This window comes from Dermochelys coriacea, chromosome 10 (assembly GCF_009764565.3).
Source record: "Dermochelys coriacea isolate rDerCor1 chromosome 10, rDerCor1.pri.v4, whole genome shotgun sequence".
NCBI classification, from domain to species: Eukaryota; Metazoa; Chordata; order Testudines; family Dermochelyidae; genus Dermochelys; species Dermochelys coriacea.
In genome coordinates, this window is record NC_050077.1 from 5,946,908 (window position 1) to 5,970,190 (window position 23,283).

Below are 23,283 nucleotides of genomic sequence, written 5' to 3' on the forward strand. Positions count from 1 at the left end.
CAATTTTACTTTCATAACCCTTGGGCAGCTTGAAACTAAAATCTATTTAATCTGTTTCCTTACTGAAGTGCGTGTTCTTCTATTTCCCAAGCACACTTATTTGTTCACTGTAAAGTTGCTTGAAAACAATGGAGCTAGAAAAGCCTTTCTTTGTTCCAAAACCCGCACGTTCATTTATTTGATCTGAAGAGAAAAGCCCTGAAACATCACATACTGTATGAACTACACAAGCATAAAGAAAACAGAGATCAAATTTTAGGTGGAATGCAAATGCAAGAACCACAGCCGTGATGTTATGCTTATGCATTTTTATTTAAATAAAGGAAATTAACAGCAAATTATGTTTCTTATTGACTATAATATTACACACTTATTATAAAATTAAATATCTTCGGTTAAGATTTTCTACCAATCTTCACATCATTAATACAGAGAGTATTGCTACTGGTAACCTGCTAGTTTAAGGACAACAGGGTATCGCGTGCGATGGGCCATGCACTTCTGCCTATCAATAAAAATGCTGTTTGATTTCACAGCTATCTCCTTCTCTAGACTCATTCGCGTGTCTTCCAGGTTCCTCAGAGACTGGTCAGCCTCCAGTAGTTTCTGCTTCAGAGACTCAATGGACTCTGTCAGTTCTTCAACTTCACTGATCAACCTGAATAGAATTAAATAAGTAATCAAAATTAGAGGAAGGCTCCAAAGGCATGTGAGCTGTTATAGTTCTCTGGTTAGCCATCTTTGTTCTTCTGAAACTCAACTGCCCAGTAATTGGGTGTTAGTCTGTACAACGGCTAGCTGGGCCTGGTGGGTGCTATAGACTTTGGGTAAAGGATTATGAAATGAAGCTGCTCTCCGAGCTGTGAATGAAGTCTCTTCCAATAAACATTAAGCTCGGACTAATTTCAAAACGACTGTAATCATAAAGGTCTCCTAAAATTTACATTGTAAAAAATATGCTCAACAAACTCCAAGATAACCTTTCCCCATTTGGAATAGTCATGAAAGAATGATATGTTGTCCTAGATACTATTCCATTCTGCAAGCATACTATGTTAACAACTGAAGGGCTAAATATGGTTTAGATTTTTGACTGTCTGAACGTTCATGTAAGCCCAAATTTTTACCTCTGTTCACTGGTGTACAACTGGAGGAACTACTGAAGCCCATAGTGTTACTCCAGATGTACATTGATGAAAGTGAGATCACAACACATTTCTTAGGTTCTTTTTAGAATGAATCGTAGAGAAGATTTTCAAAGCCATAAAAGGCAGTTAGGTGCATGACTCTCATTGAAAGTTCCCCCCAAATGTTTATTTCACGGGAAAAGGGGATGCTATATAAGGGGTATGTATTGGGGGGAGAGTAAAGTGAAACAATATAAGGCCCCATTTCAGAAAAACAATTAAACACATCCCTATTCAGCAAAGCACTTAAGCATGCCCTTATATCCTATTAGAAGCAAGGCACATGTTTAAGAGCTTTGAATAGGGATGCAAAAAGAAAAGGAGTACTTGTGGCACCTTAGAGACTAACAAATTTATTTGAGCATAAGCTTTTGTGAGCTACAGCTCACTTCATCGGATGCATCCGATGAAGTGAGCTATAGCTCACAAAAGATTATGCTCAAATAAATTTGTTAGTCTCTAAGGTGCCACAAGTACTCCTTTTCTTTTTGCAAATACAGACTAACACGGCTGCTACTCTGAAACTTGAATAGAGATGGTTTGCTGAATCAGGGCCTAAATGAATATGCCTGAGATAACATAAAGCATTTGAATTACGTAAAATGGTCGAATCACTATACAGAGGAGAGAAGCAGCATATTGGCTTTGAATGGTATATATTTTTGCTATAACCACCTGGGAAAGCTGATCACAAATTTTCCTAAGGGCAGGGGAAAAAGAATACATGTGGAAGAATTAATTACAAACACAATAATGAGATCAAGAGTAACAAATTACATTCTGACCTTTAATTTGAAAGGATTTATTGCCCTCCAGTTTTTAAATGGATTATTACTGAAAATCGAATGCCATCAGCTAGTTCTTTGGAGGAGCTGATGAGTTTTCTCAGCTTCTAGAAATGCACAGCCCATTTACATTCGCAGTGCTTCAAGCGTAATTGATTCACCGCATAATCCACCTCCCAATGAACCTCTGCCAAGAGCGTACCGTCTGCAAATTATCTACAACCTGTCAGGTTATTTTGGATCAGTTGGTTAAGTAAAGAACCCCACTGTTCAAAGAAGAAAGCGGACAGATATGTTTATGGATTCTCTATTTATAAACATGTTGGACCTGATTCAGATCTTCATGCTGATTTCAATGGCATATCTCCCAGTTCACGTCAGTGAAAGGTATTGGAATCAAGCCCAGTAATTAAGAACTGAAGGTCACATGCTACAAAACTAAATGTCAACATATTTCATACAACAGTGGCAGTGACATTGTTAAACTTGGGGATTAGATAATTGATATTTCAGAACTGGCATCAATGGGTAAAACTCCATTGAATCTATGTCAACCCATTGAAGTCAATGATACACCCATTCACAATAACACCTTATTGTGAATGGGCAAACCATTTATTTCTTTTCCACTGTATGTCTCTGCCAGGCAGAAGTTCTCTAAAAATGTCTTTGATATAATCAGGGTCTTTAAGGACTCTCTCTTTAATGTGTATACCTGAATTGTGCTGGATCTCTGCACAGCTCAACGTTGGGCCTAAAAGATCTGTCATACAGCCTTGTCTGAGCCACTTTCAGCGGAGCTTCTTTGTCCTTAATAGCTTGTTTGAGAGCAGCAATGTTGTTTTCTTGATCTCCAATCTCTTTAAGAGTCTGTTTGAAGAGAATATCCATGAAAAAAGACAAGTTTAAGACAATAAATTTAACTTATATGGTATTATTAGTGTGTATAGCACTTTACAGACATTAAATGATGGGGCCTCTTCATGCTCCCAAGGAATCAACAGTAGTTTTGCTCCTGCTAGGTAGCCCGTTGATGCCAGAATATGGGAGGTGCAAAGGCCCTATAAAGCTCTTTTGTCTCCTTATCTCTATTCCTACACTGAGCAGAGTGAAAAGTCTGATGTCCATTTTAAAGAGAAGCTGAAGAATTTTTGCAGCTGATTAAATACTACAGTCTATTTGTATTCTCAACAGAACCTGTTCATAGCACAATCCATCTCAGTGAATCATTTCTGGCACTGCAATTAATGTAAATTACTCAAAAAGTGACAGGCTATTTTAAATTAGATCAGAAAGATTACCTATGCTTATGTTCACAGATTTTGGCATTAGTGAAGCTGAAATCACTATGAAAAGAATCAGTATTTCTCACTTTATCTACTTTAAAACCAGTGAACTCCACTGACTTTGATGGAGTTACTCCAGAATTAAATCAGTGAAAATGAGTAGAATCAAGGCCCATGAATCTGTATTTCTTATTTTTTTTTTACAAGGTATTACACATTTTCACAGAATCATTCAGTCATGAGTTGCTGAACATCAGTTTGTTGCACCTTTGGACTTTACGGAGAAAAAACAAAATGGAAATTGACATTAATGCCCATAGAACTTCAGTAGTATTACAGTGGATGCCCTTAAAAAACAAGTACCATACCAATGGTATTGTCCTTACACACAGTAGGTTATACATTTAGAATGCATAGTGTACCATGCTAAATGCTCGCTTTTTAAGAGTATAATAATAAAAATAATCTTGGGAAGCAACTAGTGCAGTGATTCCCAAACTTGTTCTGCCGTTTGTGCAGGGAAAGCCCCTGGCGGGCTGGGCCAGTTTGTTTACCTGCTGCGTCCGCAGGTTCGGCCGATCGCGGCTCCCACTGGCTGCGGTTCGCTGTTTCAGGCCAATGGGAGCTGCTGGAAGCAACGCGGGCTGAGGGACGTACTGGCCGCTGCTTCCAGCAACTCCCATTGGACTGGAGCAGCGAACCGTGGCCACTGGGAGCTGCAATTGGCCGAATCTGCAGACGCGGCAGGTAAACAAACCGGCCCGGCCCGCCAGTGGCTTTCTCTGCACAAGCGGCAGAACAAGTTTGGAAACCACTGAACTAGTGGTTACTGGCAGTGATGTATATGATACTGACTACTATAATCTTCCCTTGAAGAGGTACAGTCACAGTAAAAATGCTCTGACTAGTTTATTAGATAAGTTATGGAAAAGGCATCATAACGCACACTACTGTGGATGCTTCTGTTTAGGAGTGACGTGTTCATAAAAATGTTACCATTTCTCTATCCCTGCCCCCACCTGTCTTCTGCTAGCTCAGAGCTGCCCTTCAATGGGATCCAAAGCTTTTTACTTTATCTCCAACAACATCTTGAAACATCTCACCCTATTAATAGCTTTTAAATAGGAGTCTATGTTGTATGTGTATATGTCTTGCATGTACAGCAAGATACACAATGTGTACTCTTCACACATGGATACAGTGGGAAAAATTCAACCCGGGTTAATTCCACTGACTTCAGTGGGGCTACACCTGAGATGAATATTGACCTGGTACTTTACAGATAGACAGGTGGGAAACACCTATTAGATCATAAAGTTCATCTCCTTGCCAGGGCAGGAGTTAGGCCCTGATTCAGCAAAGCACTTAAGCATGTGCTTAACTTTGAGCATGCATTTTAAGTCCACCGTGATTTAGTGATGCAGTGACAATAAGGGAACTTAAGCACACTTAAATATAAGCACGTGCTTAGATGTTCTGCTGAATCGGGGTCACAACTGGAAACCCTATCAGATACTAAACTGACACAAAATACCATTCTATACTCTAAATGGACTAAGCAACTCTTCTTTCTTAATCATTCTACTGTGATGATCTCAATATGTGTGAAAACTAGTGGAAGCAGCTTAGCCAATAAACTCAGGGGCACCCTTACTTTTTTCAAATGATGTTCCAGTTTGTGTTTTGCATCTTCCATCTCTTCGCAGCATTTAGCAAAAGCCTCATCGACGGCAGCGCACTGCAAATGCAGATCCTCAGCTGTGTCATGAAGGATATTGTCAATCAATAAACGGAGGTTGATGGAAGCCAGTCGCTCTCGCTCTGCCCTATAGATGTTGTCATGGCTGAATTTTGCCCAGGTTTCAGGCGTTGAGGCACTGTAAGGGATAGGGCAGGAATCACTCTCATGAAGAACTTTGTTCAAGTTGCAATGGAAAAGAAAAGTCAAAGCAGAACTGTTCCATTTCCTTGGGTTTTATCATCCCATAAACTTTCCTGCTATGGCATGCACTCTTTAGTATTATTATAAATAAAACATGGGGGAACAGCAGGTGGGAGTACTCTCACCTATCCTCTTACTTCTGAAGCAGGGAGAGATACACTAAATAGAACCATCAGAAGTTCTATCACCTTTAGCAAATAGAATAAAGGCAAAACAAAAAATAAGAATCACTCATACATCTTAACTATACTGAGAGTGGCAAACATTGTTAAGACAGCGGTACATAAGCCCTAGGATTTCTAGCCAATTAAGCTTTACAACCCATGTCTACTTTATCTACAAAGCAGATTGAAATATGATTCTGTGGTAATACCTTGCCATCTGTTGAGCATCAGAAGGAACTATATAACATTCTGTAAACTACATTGCAGGAATAGTGATTGGAGGGAAAAAAGTGACATTTATAATAGTTAAGCAATAAAATTCTGTTCTATATAACTTTTCTTTCAACAACTAACCCAGGGCCTTCTGTAATTCAATCTAATCGTGCCTTTGCATTGACTTCAATGGGTTTTGAATGACACCCCGCCCAAATGTTTATAACAAATTATTGCTAAGAATTGATATTTTTTGCAAACATAATATGTATTTGTTTGGTATAAAATAAACTTATATACAGAAATGGTGTGGTTTTAGCTGATACAGAGAATCCTTTACATCTCAATGGCTTTCCTTGTATAGGTTAATAACAAGTAGTCCTCACCTTTCCTCAAACTTTGACGAGCTGGGATGGAACTGGATGTTGGTGCTCTGATTATTGTATCTTCCACATTTGTCATCAATGTTATACGTTTCCACCTTATCAGACCAATCCATTTCACAAATCTGCTTGTGATCTCGATTTAATCTAAAAAGGTGAAGTTTACCACAAATCAGTGCTGGAAAAATAATACGACCTTGCAAAAATATCATGAAAATGTATGAGTCCAGAGGACAGAGCCTAGGACTTTCAAAGAAAGCTGGGTAGCTAACCCTCCTCAGATCCTTTGAAAATTCCAGCCCAAAATCTATTTCCCCAACTTTGCACAGCAGCACCCTACTACTCACTTCCACCCTTCCGCCCCAACTCTCCTCTGTACTAACTGCAACAGCTGGAGGTCTGATGGTGAGGTGCGGAGCTGGACCGGGGGTTTCACAGAGTAATCCTGGTAGAAAGGGGGCCCATATGAGAACTCCATAATGTGACCTACGTGGTTCTCTTAGTCCTCTTTCCCACTCACCCCAAGTTTTTATCAAGGAGACAGCATGATTTGATCCTCAGAAAACACAGTATAATGGCATTAAAAATTAAAGCTGTTGCTTTATTCTAAATTAAATCTCTCCTGCCTACCACAATTTAAAGATCTTTAGCAACAGTTAGTTATAAAATGTACCATTTTTCTCTCGCCTGTTACCACCAGATGTCAGTATGAACTAAGGAATCAAAAAGTCTACAAATGTTAACCTATGTAATACTACACCAAGATGATCTTAAAACAATTACTAATACAAAGTAAAGTCTGAACTCAATAGATCCTGTATTGTGCTTTGACGGAGGTTGCGACGCAACAGCCCATATTCTTCATAGAAATATTGTTATAATATGATTATAGCGTAACTATAATATGTTTTGTGCAAGATAAGGCATGTGAGATATCACTGGAAAGGTTATGATTTACTGAATATGATTATCCTATTTGCATGCATGTATCATTTTTGTATCTAAATTTAGGAATATTGACTATACATCTTAACTACAAAAGTGTTTGCCCCTGGGGAATGCCCACCAGACAAAATGCAATCAGCCTGGCTGGTTAGCTGGGGACAAGTCAGTGAACCATTAGGGAGAACAATAGGTCTTTGAAAATGCTAATCTCCCACCTTCCGGAGAAGCTTCCTGGGATGCTACAAATAACCTTTGCCTCATGGCTGCTTTGACACTGCAGGGTCATGTGGTCATGTCACCTGGTACTGGACTCCAACATAGAATACCAATATTTTTCCAGGTTTCAGAGTAGCAGCCGTGTTAGTCTGTATTCGCAAAAAGAAAAGGAGTACTTGTGGCACCTTAGAGACCAACAAATTTACTAGAGCATAAGCTTTCGTGAGCTACAGCTCACTTCATCGGATGCATTTGGTAGAAAAAACAGAGGAGAGATTTATATACACACACACAGAGAACATGAAACAGTGGGTTTATCATACACACTGTAAGGAGAGTGATCACTTAAGATAAGCCATCACTAGCAGCAGGGGGGGGAACAGTTTGTGGAATTCATAACAGGGCTGGGGGGGGAGCTATGCATATCTTCCGCCACATTGAGGGAGGAGGCGAATTTCAATAAGCTTACACTGTATAGTTCTCTGTGCATAAAAGACAAAACAATTTTGGGTTTGCACCCCAGCGGGGGTATGCACTTGAGTGCTGGGCAATTCCCTAGTTGAGTCTTCCCATGCAGAGCTGATTTCAGTGTCCATGTCATTCTGCAGCTGGGTGTGTCCCTACCTGTGTGTGTGTTGGAGGAGGCTTGAGGGCCTGGCTCAGCAGGCCAGAGTAAGGGAGCCCAGGCTGACGGAATAGGAGGGCTCAGTGGTATCCCAGTACATCAGGTGGCACCCCAGAGTGTGGGGTAACCCATCACAGAGGTAATTAAACTATTTGCAATTGTTGTGTGATTCCACTTTTTATAAGCGTTCTTTATTAAAATAATATTCTGCTTTATATCTAAGAAAATAAGACAAATGCTGGCTGATAAGAATAAAAGATTTTGAAATGTAATGTGTACTATTAATTGCCTCACCTTGAAATACCTTAGAATTTAGTAAACATCTTATCTTCAGACACGTATATTGTAACATAAATGTAAACACTACTTTTCAAGAGCAAACAGACTTCCATATTAGCAAAGATACTGTCAGGTTTTTTCACTTCCTTAATTCATACTGACATCTGATGGCAACAGGGGGCACAAGGGTACTTTTTTCTAACAAATTGTTTAAAAAGAGATTTTAAAATAGCTGTACTAGTCCCAGTGCAATAGAGCAGTGACTTCAACAGAATAAAATGTTTTTACTGAACTTCTACTTAAATGCAATTTTGAGCCATCACAGAACTAGACAGATATATTTGAAAGCAAGATGAAAAATCTGACCTAATGTTATAGAATAATGGAAACTATTGTTACAAAAAGACATGGCACTTCTCTTACATCACCTGGCTTGCTTACAATGCTGCCTTTCCATATACATAATTGTATCTATTTTGAGGGCTTAAATAGAATGGTAGGTAGTGCATAGGCCTTGTGAATTTCACCTACTGACTGTTGTGTCCATAGAGGCCAGGAATGAATTTGGTCCTATAAATCATTAAGTACTTGGGAACAGTAAAAAGCATCTTACTGCATCTGGTTAACAGCTTGCATCAAAGTTCTCTTCAGAAGTTCTTGTACATTTCTGATAAGTTCAACTTCCTAGATAAAAATATAAAAATTTTGATATTCAGTACATCCCATTTTCAGAGACCTTTGCTTTCAAACACTACTGGTGCATTGTTAAATTGTCCACTAATTATCCATTCTCTTTGTGACACTATTTTTCATTATTGTAAAGACTTTGTCAAGATCTTCCGAGGAGTTAGATATGATTCAAATATAAGGTAGATCAATCAACATTGAATTCACTCAATAAATTACAGGTTTGTAACTAATGCTTAAAGTATTTCCGTTCTTTAGAATTTGTTGTTTTAATACTGCATGTATATTAAGAGGAAGGAATATGTTTTATCATATTTAAGACAAGATTTGCAATGGTATAGGTTGATATATAGATGTTGGTGCTAGACCTTTTACAAAATTATTGTATGTTTAAATGGTTTTAAGACACCCACTGAAAAATAGTCTATTGAATTTCAAAGCTTTGTCATATCGGATCAGACCAACTTAGTCCAGAATCCTGCATCTGGTAATGGACAACACCAAGGAATATGGAAAAATCTCATAATGCATCTAGTCAGTTCAACAATGTTGTAGATGGAGAAACAACTGTCTCCTAAAGCCAGCAGGTGATTAGTTTATGTCCCAAAGAGTTGACCCACCTCCTTGATAATGGGACAGATGTCTAAAGCCCCAGGTTGAACTGATGTATCATGCTAATTTCATCATTAAATTTATTTGGATAGGGAAAGTAAAAGTCTGTATTTTAAAATATCCTTTACTGAACAAGGAAGCATCTTAGATTGTAAGAAGTTTGCTTTGTTCCTGAACTACCAATTCTTAATGAAATGACCTTTCTGACCTGGAAGCTTGTGCACTGTTATTAGTTAGCTGGTCCAATAAAGGACACCACATTTCCAACCTTATTTCCTCCACTTATTATTTGTGGCCTAGACATTAAAAAGAGCTACAGAGCATAAAAAAACTCCTCATTAATGTTGCTATTTTACTCCAATGACAGTCATCTGGCCAGCAGAGAGAGAACATATTTACTATCAAACACTATTCTTAGAACTGTGCTTGCACCAGTTGATTATATTACAATGTTGTAGACAAATAAGGATGTATACAAGCCACTGACACATCTGCTTATTCTCCATAAGAAACAAAGGAGGAAAATAATAAAGAACAATTTATTTTAAACAGAAAAAGGACAAGTCTGATCAGGGTGAAAATGGCATTTTTAAGATTCTGAGATGCACAGTTAAAATGAAACCTAGTAAAAAAAGTTGACAGTGTCTCTTTAATAAACTGCCCTTGCAATCAGGAATACCAAGGAAGGAAATGTTACGAGGGTTGAATTGTTAGACAGCCCCATTTTGTTACAAATATTTTAAAATATTTAGCAAGATCCGATATTTGAAATGCCATTAAAGATAATTGATTTCATGTTGTATGGTGTATCCTCAGTTTAAATAAAGAGGCAATAGTATTACCTATGATCAATGTGCAATTTAATTGCACAGCTTTGAATATGAAAAGCCTTCCATTACCAATTAATAGGTCTCTTACATGGCAAAAGAGATGCGGTACTAAAATAAAGGAGACTCTTGTTGAATGACCTACAATAAAAGTAACTGCATTTCTGCAGGAGGAAATGTACACTTAAATAGAATACTTAAGAAATGCAGAAGCAATAGCCATAATCAATGGCAGCCATAATGCTAGTGGGAAGTAGATAAACCTAATGTGCTCCAGACACACACGTTTAAATAACAACCACTTCTGCATGCTGAACTGCCATATGATTTTTCATGACATTTAAAATAAACTCCATGCTAATTCTTAAGCTGCATAAACTGGCAGAGCAACCTTATGAAACATACAGCCAGAAACCACTTCAGTAACCATGCCTTTTAGCTCTTTGGGAAGGTTTAGGATTCCTGATTTAACTCCAAACCTTAACGTAGATGAGCTTCCCTCTTACCCTGAAACAGTGTGTGCAAATAAACGTCAAGTATGTTCAAACTAGCAAAAGACACCTACAGGTCCCCAAATTTCTACATTATTCTACATTATTACTCAGGCAAAGTTCAGTGGGAGTTTTGCCTAAAGTTGCGCACTTGTGTAAATCTTCACAGGCTCAGAACTGAAGACATCTTACCACATAAGAGACAGAGGGATGAGTATGATTGAGCTATGTATGATTCATGCTCACCAATACAAAATGCTCCCCTTCATATATGTATAGGAAATGGAGCTGGTGTGGTGCTTAGAGTGACCAGGTGTCCAGTTAGGATTAGGGATAGGGTTAGGGAGCCCGCATCCCCGGGAGCCCGCACCCCCAGTTAGAGCCCTCACCCCTTCCCACACCCCAACCTCCTGCCCCAGCCCAGTGAAAATGAGTGAGGGTGGGGGAGAGCGAGCCACCGAGGGAGGGGGAATATAGTGAGAAGGGGCAGGGTCTCAGGGAAGGGGTGGGGCTACAGGTGTTCGGTTTTGTGTGATTCGAAAGTTGGCAACCCTAGTTGTGCTTAAAAAAAGGGGAAGTTTTGCCTCTGCAGCATGGCCCTCTTTCCCCAACCCCAAACCTGCAGAAGTGCCTCCATGTGGCTCCACAGAGTTCAAGGCTGCAGATTTGGAGGGGGCTAGCTGGGACAGGGCAGAGGAGTTGGCTCCCCAGGCCTGCAGGGGAATACAGTCTGATGCTGTTTGAAATTTCACTGCTTCCATGGGCATCCATGATAAAGGGAGTCAGAGTCTGGAAGCACAGCTAATTAGGACCAAATCCTGCCATCACTCTGTGACTCCCCATGGGGAGAGGTTTGTGGTTTAACAAGTGATAGAATATATTTATAGAATTTATATGAGGAAGGAAAAATCAAATGCACAGCTACAAAACTGGCTAGGTGGTCATACTGCTGGAAAGGATCCTGGGGTTACAGAGGATTACAAATTGAATATGAGTCAACAGTATGATGCAGTTATGAAAAAGGCTAATATCTTTGGGGATGTATTAACAGGAGTGTCATACGTAAGACCCAGGAGGTAATTGTCCCACTCTACTTGACACTGGTGAGGCGTCACCTGGAGTACTGTGCCCAATTATAGGCACCACAATTTAGGAAAGACGTGGACAAATTGGAGATAGTCCAGAGGAGAGCAACAAAAATGAAACGTGATTTAGCAAACCTGATCTATGAGCACAGATTAAAAAAAACTGGACATGTTTAGTCTGGCGAAAAGTAGATTGAGGGAGGACTTGATAACAAATATGTTAAGGGTTGTTATAACTATAAGGGTAGTTAAGCTGTGGAATAGGCTTTCAAGGTTGTGGAATCTCATCATTGTCCAACCGGTTCTTAAAAATCTCCAAACGCATGTCAGGGATGGTCTAGGTTTACTTGGTCCAGCCTGAGCAGAGGGGGCTGGAATTGATGTCCTCTCAAGAACCCTTCCAGCCTGACATCCCTATGAGTCTATATTACCTTTATTTAGAGTGTGTATATATTGTGAGAGGAAGGGAATATTAAAGGATTTTAGTCACTAGCAACACTTTTGTAGTTCAGAGGATGACATTAATGTAGATTTGTATTTCTCAGAGTTGTAAGTATCGGACTTGATGGATGATATATTCTCATTCCAGTCTTTTATGTTCTCATGTATATCTGGTCATCTCATCTATTAAAATGAAATGTCATGGAATCTAAAGGGATCTCATTTAATTTTCAGTTTTCTTTTCCATAGTTAAGAATAATAATCTTCATGGCCATCATAAAATGATTGTCAATTTAAACCAAAATGAACATTTTACAGTTTAAAATTTAGTAGGTAATTTATTTTATTACAGGTTTTAGTTTTATGGTGCTATAGATGGTGCTTTCCTAAGTAGAATGAATCTAGTGATAAATCCATCACAATGCATAATTTTGGGCATCTCATTCATATCACTTGGAGAAAATAACGGGAATTTTAAAAGCAAATGTTTGTGAGTTTCTTAAGCCAGGGTGGTATAAGGAGAGTTTTCTGTTTAAACCAGGGTGGTATTTGGCCCTAAATTAATCAATCTGGAGACTGCATGTGTAGAAATACCATTTGACATGCAAAATATACATAGCTGACACATGATTTATACCACCATATGACAAGCCCATGCTAATGCTTATAATAACATATTAGATGCAGGCACACAAAGTTATTAATCTGGCATTACAATGACGCAGAGTAGATGATGAGATGTGTTATGATAGTCAAATATATCATTCAGAGTTAGATGCATGTTTATCTTTTCTTGAGTTCAGATATTTCACGTGCAGAAGTCTGATGTTGAAAGAAAGAAAAATGATGTAACTTACATGGATTTATCATCTTTATTCATCATGAAAGACCATTCTGCTCCTTCCTCCAACCTTCCTTTCCTAACCGGAACTGCCCTTAAAATACCTCACTTCAATACGTCATCTAAGCTGATTCACTCTTTTCTAAGTAAAAGTCACCTAAGTACTACACATCTGATTTATATTACTCACCTGAAGAGCTTTCACTGAAACATATTCATCCCTCATTATGGTAGTAGTGAAACAGGCAGTATTACATATCACCCTATGTGTTCTCAATATGACTCCTCCCTCTAATACCTCTAGGAGAGAGAGGCTGAAACCCTCTATATGACAAAAAGTAGCAGTAAATCTTCCCTCTAGCTACCCTTGGTTTCTTACTGTGGTCATCTGCTAAAGTGACTTCTGCTGGAAGGAAAAGGAAATTACCCTTCCATGCAAAGGGTTTCCTCAGCTTGCGTGTCTGTTGGTGCTGTCTTTATAAACACCATTGCCCAGATCATCAAAGGTATTTAGGCTCCTAACTTCCATGTGTCCAAGCGCTGCTGAGAAGGTGCCTATCTTTCAGGAACTCTCATGATACAGGATCTGACCTTCAAGAACTGAGAAATGCTTTCCACTGCAGAGCAGAGGAGAGCAAAGGATCCCACATATTAGTGAAAAGGCCCCAAAATGACAGGAAAGGGGAGCAGTAACCTGCTCTGCCTGTTTCCACCTCCCCAACATAGCTACAGCTGTGTGGATTTGGGGGGCCAGGGAGTAACCACTCTACTTGATACACCCATCCCCACAAATAACAGATTTCCCAGGGGGAATGAATGGGGCTCCTTGCCAAGGTAGGAGAAGAAGTAATCTCTCTTGGTAGGAGAAGAAGTAATCAGCTTAGTTTGCAACAAGGGAGATTTAGTTAGATATTAGGAAAACCTTTTTAACTCTAAGGATTTAAGCACTGGAACAGGTTAGACAAACACCTGTTGAAGCGGACTAAACAGACCTTCCTGCCTCAGCATGGCCTCATGTGGTCCCTTCCAACCGAACAATTCTATGATTCTATGGAGATTAGTGCACTGCCACATTGGGGGTATTGTACCAACGGAAATAAGGTTGGAGTGTGCCAAGTCTACTAGTAGGGACGGGGGCATGAAATCAGTAAAAAGGGACTGAATTGATTGCACAGACACCCTGGAATTCAATTTTCCCATGTGATCAAAAAACCTCTGCCCAAGGGAAGGTATGTCAGACTCTCCACATACAGCTAACCAGGTAGTGTCTTTGGAACGTTGTTTCCCTACCTTTGAGTTTTCACTTGGGAGAGGAACATATGGCCCATTGTCCCCTTCCCAGTTCCAAAGGAGGAAAAGACAAACCTAGAATGAGCAGCTCTGATCCTCCATTACTTGAGGGAGGGGTTAGTGTAGAAGGCGGTTGGACAGGTGAACAGAATTTGGAACAAATTTTTAATAAAACTGCGTAACTCCTCCAAATCAATATGCAAATGGAAATAAACCCACCAGCAAATCAAACCATTAACTTTGAAATCTGAGCAATGAGCAGTCAGAATTCATGGCCGAGTGACAAGTATTACTATTCTACGATTGGAAAGAGCAAGACATACTACAGATTGATTTCCTGGAATGAGAGTGGGGCATTTAGCATAACCAGGTCTTAAAGAGCTGGCAAAGTCACAAAGAATTCACTTCAAATCATTCTATTTGCAAACATCTCTGCAGCAAAATTCATGTATTTCAGTTAACTCTTGCACTGTTGTTGTTGTTCTCATATTATTCATTCCTTTCCCTTATTCCTCATTGCAAAGGTCATTGGCATGGTAACAGAATCTTAGCTTCTCAAGAGTTCATCTGCTTCTGGTGGTTATGCCTCATCTGAAATCACATCATTCTTTCTTTATGACATCTCCAGTTGGCTGTTGATGCTTTGTTGTCAGAAACAGAATTACGATTTAAAGTGAAGAACTAGCAGCAGAAGCAGATGGGCTCCTTAGAAATGATCTAAGTATCCTTCATAACAGTGAGTAACTGGTGAGAAATACAGGAAATAAGCTATGCCAGATGAATATTTTTGTAAATGTATGTTTGACAAAGTTCTCCATAAAGCGTCAAGAGCCTGTTAAGAGAATTTCTGCTTGATAATCTGGGTATAATCATGTTAATGTTTATGCAACAGAAGGACAGGTCACTACATTATCCTTTATGCTATCTAATAGTAATCTCATATTTTTCCTATCAACTAGAATATTCCCATGAACACTGGTTACAACATCTGCATGATCCCAATGAAAGAATTCCTATAATATCCTAATTGCTTCCCATCCACTATGAAGTCCGGCTCTGTTTTTTTCTAAGTACTAATATTAACATTTAATCTGATCAATAACTCATCCTGAATCAATTTTGGAACCTTCAAAATATATTGGAGATTACAAACAAGTAGGTATTAACTGATTTCTTAGATGCAAGAATAAGGAGCATTCCAGAATGCAAAATGGGTCCAGAATCTGTCCTCAGTTATACCTGTGCAACCATAATTACATTCATGGAATTGTACAGCTATGAGAGCAGAGTTTGACCCAGCGCATTTTGAACACAATATCGCATTGAAAATCCCAGCATCTCCAAAGTAGATGCTAAAGTTTCTGCTGGAGGCAGGAGGCTCTCTTCGGGGAACTTGTTCCGAAACAGTTTATTTCATGTTTCAGAGTAGCAGCCGTGTTAGTCTGTATTCGCAAAAAGAAAAGGAGTACTTGTGGCACCTTAGAGACTAACAAATTTATTAGAGCATAAGCTTTCGTGAGCTACAGCTCACTCTATTTATTTATTTCATGTTTCATAGAATCATAGAATCATAGAATCATAGAATATCAGGGTTGGAAGGGACCCCAGAAGGTCATCTAGTCCAACCCCCTGCTCAAAGCAGGACCAAGTCCCAGTTAAATCATCCCAGCTAGGGCTTTGTCAAGCCTGACCTTAAAAACCTCTAAGGAAGGAGATTCTACCACCTCCCTAGGTAACGCATTCCAGTGTTTCACCACCCTCTTAGTGAAAAAGTTTTTCCTAATATCCAATCTAAACCTCCCCCATTGCAACTTGAGACCATTACTCCTCGTTCTGTCATCTGCTACCATTGAGAACAGTCTAGAGCCATCCTCTTTGAAACCCCCTTTCAGGTAGTTGAAAGCAGCTATCAAATCCCCCCTCATTCTTCTCTTCTCCAGACTAAACAATCCCAGTTCCCTCAGCCTCTCCTCATAAGTCATGTGCTCTAGACCCCTAATCATTTTCGTTGCCCTTCGTTGTACTCTTTCCAATTTATCCACATCCTTCCTGTAGTGTGGGGCCCAAAACTGGACACAGTACTCCAGATGAGGCCTCACCAGTGTCGAATAGAGGGGAACGATCACGTCCCTCGATCTGCTCGCTATGCCCCTACTTATACATCCCAAAATGCCATTGGCCTTCTTGGCAACAAGGGCACACTGCTGACTCATATCCAGCTTCTCGTCCACTGTCACCCCTAGGTCCTTTTCCGCAGAACTGCTGCCGAGCCATTCGGTCCCTAGTCTGTAGCGGTGCATTGGGTTCTTCCATCCTAAGTGCAGGACCCTGCATTTATCCTTATTGAACCTCATTAGATTTCTTTTGGCCCAATCCTCCAATTTGTCTAGGTCCTTCTGTATCCTATCCCTCCCCTCCAGCGTATCTACCACTCTTCCCAGTTTAGTATCAGTATTAGTCTGTGTCCGCAAAAAGAAAAGGAGTACTTGTGGCACCTTAGAGACTAACTAATTTATTCATCGGATGAAGTGAGCTGTAGCTCACGAAAGCTTATGCTCAAATAAATATGTTAGTTTATTTCATGTTTGCTAAACTAAGTTTGTCAGAAAAGTATCATCTGTATATGCCCTCTGCCTGCTTACGCTGTCACCCCACACAGTTGTCACCCATCTACCTTGTAATCTCAACATTGTATCAATCTTGCAGTATGATAAAGATCCTGCTTTGTGTTGAAACACCACCTCTCCCTTTCTTTCCCTCAGCAGGACAAAAACAATCCCATGTCCAGGAAGACAGTTATGAGAAGGATGGCTGGACTTTGCCCACCCAAGGGCTGCAACTGGCAAGTAGACAAGAATCTAGGGTGACACTTAACTGGCACCTTATATTTTATATGGAGGTGCAGCCCATGGATGTCTTGTGCCAGCATGTGATGTTCCATGTCGATCTCAGAGGCCTCCATTCTGATCTTGCTTGTGTCACCCTGCTGCCAGGTGGAGCTGGCAGCAACAAGGGCCAGATGCAATATCAAGGCCAGGACCAAGGGGGAGAGGCAGCAGGCAAGGACCTTTAGTCTCCCCTGGTCCTGCCCAAGCAGTGAGAACCAAACCATTCGGAACACAACCGGCCACAAGGCCAGGAAGCAGAGCCAGGCCTATGTTCTGCTGGGACAGGTCTCCATGGGCGGTGACCTCCACAGCCTGTCTCTCTTAGGGTATTGCAGCGCTGCCCATCATTGCTGCCCCTGGGCATTGTAGAGATGAGGGGGGCCGTGGCAGGGCCTCAGGACAGGCCCCAGCCCCACTCACCTTCAGCAGCTCCGTCTCCACCTGGTCCCGAACCAGGTCCGCCGGCTGCCTCCTCTCGCGGCACTGCAGGTTGTCGGTGGCGATGGTGTAGGGCACCTCGGTGGCGTCCAGCGCCCGCTCCAGCCGCACTTTCTGGGCCGCCAGCAGGTCGGTCTCGGGGGTCAGGTCCCCGATCTCCCTCTGGAGCTCGGCCTTCCAGAAGTGCGTGTCCTGGAGGCGCTGGCCCAGCTTGGCGGTGGAGTCCTCCTGGGTGCGCTGGGCCAGGGCGGCGGCGTAGGCGGCCAGGCTCTGGGACGCGTGGCGGCAGCGCTCGGAGCCGTCGCGGTCGGCGAAGGCCTGGTGGTACCGGGCGTAGTTGTGCTGGTGCCACTCCTCGGCCAGGTACTTGGCGGTGCGGAAGCCGGCCGTGGCCAGGCCGCACGAGGAGTCCGGCCCCGGCTTCGGCGCCGCCTCGTACACCTGCCTGGGCAGCTCGGACACCGGCACCGCCTGCGGCGCCGGCTCCCTGGTCAGCAGCACCCCGCTCCGAGCCATGCTCGCTTCCCGCCGCTCCGCGGCCCGGCGCCGGGCACCGCGATCAGGAAAGGCCGCGGCTCGCTGCGGGGCCTTCGAACGGCGCCGCGCTCAGCGTCCTCCCGTTGCCCCGGCGACGGCGGCCAGCCAATGAGGGAGCGGGTGAACCTCCGGCAGGGAAACCCGAGACAGGGACGTTGCCCGGGCGACGGTGGCAGCCAATGGGAGAGCAGATGCGCCTGGGCAACGTTCTACGCTGTAGGGAAGCTCGAGCCGGGCGTCGGTGAGCGTCCCCGACCCGCCGTTGCCTGGAGTGACGGTGCCAACCAATGGCGTTGCCGCGCCTGAGGGAACGTTCCATGAGAGTGGGAGGGGGACTGTACTCCTACTCTTAAAGGGCCAGAGTACCTGGTTTAGGGGGAGCAGAGTGTGCCCTTGCTTTGTGTGGAAGGGCTGGCAAGGGGGCGCAGGAGCCTTTGGAAGGGGCTCTCTCCCCCTCCCCAGAGTCACACAGGGCCTGGGCCCTGTAGCATTTACTCTGTGACCTCACCTGAGGTCATCCATGCCCTCACCGTGGGCGACAAGACGTTGTCCAGCTGCAGCATTGGCTGCCCCCTGGTTACTAAATGCATCCGATGAAGTGAGCTGTAGCTCACGAAAGCTTATGCTCTAATAAATTTGTTAGTCTCTAAGGTGCCACAAGTACTCCTTTTCTTTTTGCGAATACAGACTAACACGGCTGCTACTCTGAAACCTGTCCCATCAACCGCGGCCATCTCTTTGTTTGGTTCCTGGAAGCAGATGCATCCCGCAGAGCTTTCGGAGACCCGCTGCGACGCTGCGTTTCATGGTTGACCCTGTACTGAAACGCTTGGAACTTCTTGGTGAAAGAACAGACTACTGCCGTGAGCTGCGGGCAGTGCAAAGCCCGGGAGACATAGGCCGTGTCCACGCTAGAAACACTACTGCTGTGCCACTCTAGTGTAGACGCCTACTACAGTGACAGAAGTAAATCGCTCTAGTAAATCCACCTCTCCAAGAGGCAGTAGCTAGGTCAACAGAATAATTCTTCCATCAGCCTGTGTCTCTCAGAGGTGTGAATTTAGGTCGATGTAACTTTCTAGTGTAGACCAGCCCAGAGTGGAGCAGTTTTGATTCCATCCAGTAGAATGCAGCAGTGTAGAAACACACTACCCAGCTCGTTACACGCTTATGCTTACATGAACATAGCTATGGTATAATGTTGGATAACCTTCTACAAAGCCCAAGGTTTGATTTCTCACTGATCTGCTTTAAAAATAAAAAGACCATCCCCAGAACCCAACACCCTTTACCAATCAAGCGCTTGTGAATTATGTCTACTGCTGTAGCACCTGTTTAATTTTCATTTTGAGAATTATAGTAGCATAAAACTTAAAATTAAATTTTAATATCTGGGTATTACCAGGCACATAAATTAAATACACATCTTCACAAACTTAAAAGAAATGACCAGAAGGTGATGAATATTTCATATTCTGTTTGTCATTTTGGAAAGAAAGTCAATGAGATCAGCCTAAAACATAAGGGGATAATTCATCTGGCAATAGAGGGTGCTGTTGCCCCTGCATTGCAACTAAACAAGACTCCCTTGATCTTCAATATCATTGTGATGTTTAAAAACCATATGCTCCTCATTCCTCCTGGTGTCATTCAGTGTAATCAGCTCTTCGAATGACATGTGGAGAGATGCTCAAAATATCCAGAAAAGTTATCCACTCTCAAATACATGTAAATAGATAGATGGATGGATGTTCACTGTAAATGAATGTGTGGCTGGTGAAAGGTGTCTGACAGCCCGAAGAGCCAATTCGCAGATCAGGGGCAACACCAGCCACGGCAATGCAAGGCTCCCCCATATACCTGCTGATGTGCCTCGGCCCTGCAATTGAAGGAACCTATAGAGCTGAGAAAGTGGCATGGTCCCAATCAACTATCCAGCCTTTGCTAATACAGGTGCCCATCAGTGCCCAATGCGGGTGGTGGTTTCTTGTAATGCCTGACAGTCACTCCACTTGGAGCTGGACTGAGATCCAGAAAACCCATATTTCACATAGGCCCCTGAATCATAGAAATGTAGGGTTGGAAGGGATCTTGAGAGGTCATCTAGTCCAAGCCCCCATGCAGATGTAGGATTAAGTATACCTAGACTATCCCTGACAGGCATTTGTCTAACCTGTTCTTAAAAACCTCAAGTGGTAAGGATTCCACAGCTTTGCTAGGTAACCTGTTCCAGAACTTAACTAGCCTTTGAGCTAGAACGTTTTTCCTAATAGTTCACCTAAATCTCCCTAGCTGCATACTAAGCCAATTGCTTCTTGTCCTACCCTCAGTGTACATGGAGAAGAATTGATCACCATTTTCTCTAACAGGCTTTTACATATTTGAAGATTGTTATGTCCCCTCCACGGCCTTCAGAAAGTGACTTCTGGTCACTCCCGTGTATCTCTGGCACATAACCCTTTTCTGTTTGCCCACATGGCAGTATTTTAGAAAAGCATGTTCTGACTGGAATAGGTTCGGTATATGTCTGCACTGATGGAGACAATTACACTTGATGCTTTGCTCACTGCTGGATTGCTACATGAGCTACAGTGTATACTCATCATAGAAAGTTTTCTGTTGGCTCTGATTCTATCCAGAACAGTACATGTGGCTTGGGTGTGGGCATCTGATTTCAGTGGAAGTCTGCAGCCCAAATAGCTAATCCAGTATTTCCAGAGCTGATCTGGCAGGAGCTATAGTGTCTCCTGATCACCTTGTAATTTATTGTGTAATTTGCAGGGTGATGGTTTCTGGGGAGTGGGAGAGGTAATAAAGCCTTTGTAGGTGATCCTGAGTTATCTTCCCCCAAGATTTTATTTTCCCCCAAATTCTGGCCATTTGGTACAAGCTGGTACAAAAATTCTTCCTTTTTATGGGAGTTGATCCAATTTTCATTAAAGTCAATGGGAGTTTTTGTAATGGGAGTTGGACCCTATGATTCAGGGCTGAAAGTCATCCTTGGAAAGGATGGTTCAGCAGCAAGAAAGAATGATACATGCCACTGGAAGTAAGGAATCTCCCCTCTTTTTCACATATTTAACTGTAACATTGATTTTTTGAATTTCCATGAAACAACATCAATTCCTATAGACCGGCTCCAACACCCTTTGAAGTCAATGGGAAGACTCCCTTCTCTTCTCTTTCCTTCATGCAATTTTTTCTTTGTCTGTTGCAGCCACCATTTTGATGTATGCATGTCTCTGTCTGTTCCATCTTTCCGTTTTTCCTGCATTGTATCCTCTCTTCTGACCCCTCTCTCCGCCCCTCCATTTTTTTCTCTTTCATCTTCTCATTGTCCTCTGTGTGGTGCAATATGCAGGTCTCACATTTTAAACATACAGGGGGTGGACAGATCATCAAGCAGAATGAGCACCCAGTTAGCTATTCTGTGTCAAATTCTTTTACACCCCGGCATGTTGCATTTCAGAATAGGGCCTTTAGAATATTTTGCTCTCTCTGAATAAAATAATAATAATAATAATAATAATAATGGTTTGCTGTTAAATAGCAGCTTAAAAATATAGGAACATAAATACAGCTATACTGGGTCAAACCAATGGCCTATCAAGTCCAATATCCTGTCTTCCAGAAGTGGCCAGTGCCACATGCTTCAGAGGGAATGAGCAGAACCAGGCAAATTTGAGTGATCCACCTTGTGTCATCCAGTCCCAGCTTCTCGCAGTCAGAGATTTACCCAGAGCATGGGGTTGCATCCCTGACCAGCTTGGCTAGTAGTCATTGATGGCCCTATCCTCTGTGAACTTATCTAATTCTTTTTTGAATCCACTTATACTATTGACCTTCACAACATCCCCTGGCAATGAGTTCCACAGACTGACTGTACACTGTGTGAAGAAGTGCTTCTGTATGTTTGTTTTAAATCTGCTGCCTATTAATTTAATTGTGTGATCCATGATTATTGTGTTATGTGAAGGGGTAAATAAACCTCCCTAGTCACTTTATATTAGAGAATCCTCATGACAAACTAGTCTAGGAAACATACTGTCATTGCTATTTTATAGGAGGGTAAATTGAGGCATGAGGCAGTGATGCGACTTGCCCACAGCTACACAGTGAGCCTGGAATGAGAATCCCAGGAGTCCTCAGTCAGTCTCTTCCCCATCAGGGAAAAATTCCACCGAGAACTATGCAAATCCTTACTGCCCCAGTGTAAACATTCCTTCAAATGACATTTTTATGGCTATTATCCCGAATAGATACTATTTCCCAGGATCAGCCAATCAGACAGAGTTTGGAAAGTCTATTGATCGGACCACTATTGCCAATCCAGGTCTCATTTCAAATGTTTACAGCCGCAGCATGTCCTGATGGCCAGCACTTGTGTGTGCAGTTTCTGGAGTTGCTGTCATTTTTCAACGCAGGCACTGAGACTGTTTTAATGCCATTCCAAATTGCTGCCATTTCATATGCCACTGTGATGTGTAAATTATTAACAGCTATTTGAGACTTTCCCTGAGCACAACAAGACAGAATAGACTGGAGGAAAAGACCAAAAAGAGTTTCCAGGTCAAATCTTTTGACATGCAATAGATGTAGGTCTTCTCTGGCTGGAATCCTTTCCTACCGGAAACTTGTTTCCTCTTCGTACAGCAAAATGCTACACTTTTTGAATGTCTTGTGTTGTTCTTTACGTTTAGTTTGAAGGACACTGTGTAACAATTAGAGTTTACTATCAATGGTATTTGCAATAGTCTAAGGGCCACCCATGGGTGCTCGGTTCTGTCTGCGTATGTGCCCCCTAAGGATGGATTCAGAACTGCTCAATGTAGGCCCTATGGTGCTGAAAACTAAAGGGTTCTCCATTAGTTCAAGAAGTAGAGATCTGTTGTTTTTAGCAGTGAGGTGCAGTTTCTAGTCCCATGACGGTGCTAGATTGGAGTTTAAACTCCTGTCATTCTTGAAGAAGGGTTTGTCTAATTAAGTGAGTTTGCAATGAACTGGCTAGCGTGTGTGTGAACCAGTGCACTGTACTGGATGGAATTTGAACTACTCAACTCTGTGTCCAATTTCCTGTGCTTCTAAGAGCTAGGAGAGCTCTTCCTTTAGCCCAAGTGGTAG

General features: G+C 42.0%; 1 protein-coding gene across 1 annotated transcript; it reads right to left on the bottom strand.

Annotated features, from left to right (window-relative positions):
• Positions 1-296: 296 nt before the first annotated feature.
• On the bottom strand, positions 297-18,310 carry TEKT4 (tektin 4). The gene is made up of 6 exons (XM_038419748.2): positions 17,608-18,310; positions 8,639-8,709; positions 5,964-6,107; positions 4,913-5,135; positions 2,688-2,842; positions 297-658 (listed from the first exon to the last, which is right to left on the bottom strand). The coding sequence occupies exons 1-6, from the start codon at positions 18,139-18,141 to the stop codon at positions 442-444; spliced, it is 1,344 nt and encodes a 447-aa protein (XP_038275676.1). The 5' UTR covers positions 18,142-18,310; the 3' UTR covers positions 297-441.
• Between the last annotated feature and the right edge of the window lie 4,973 nt (positions 18,311-23,283).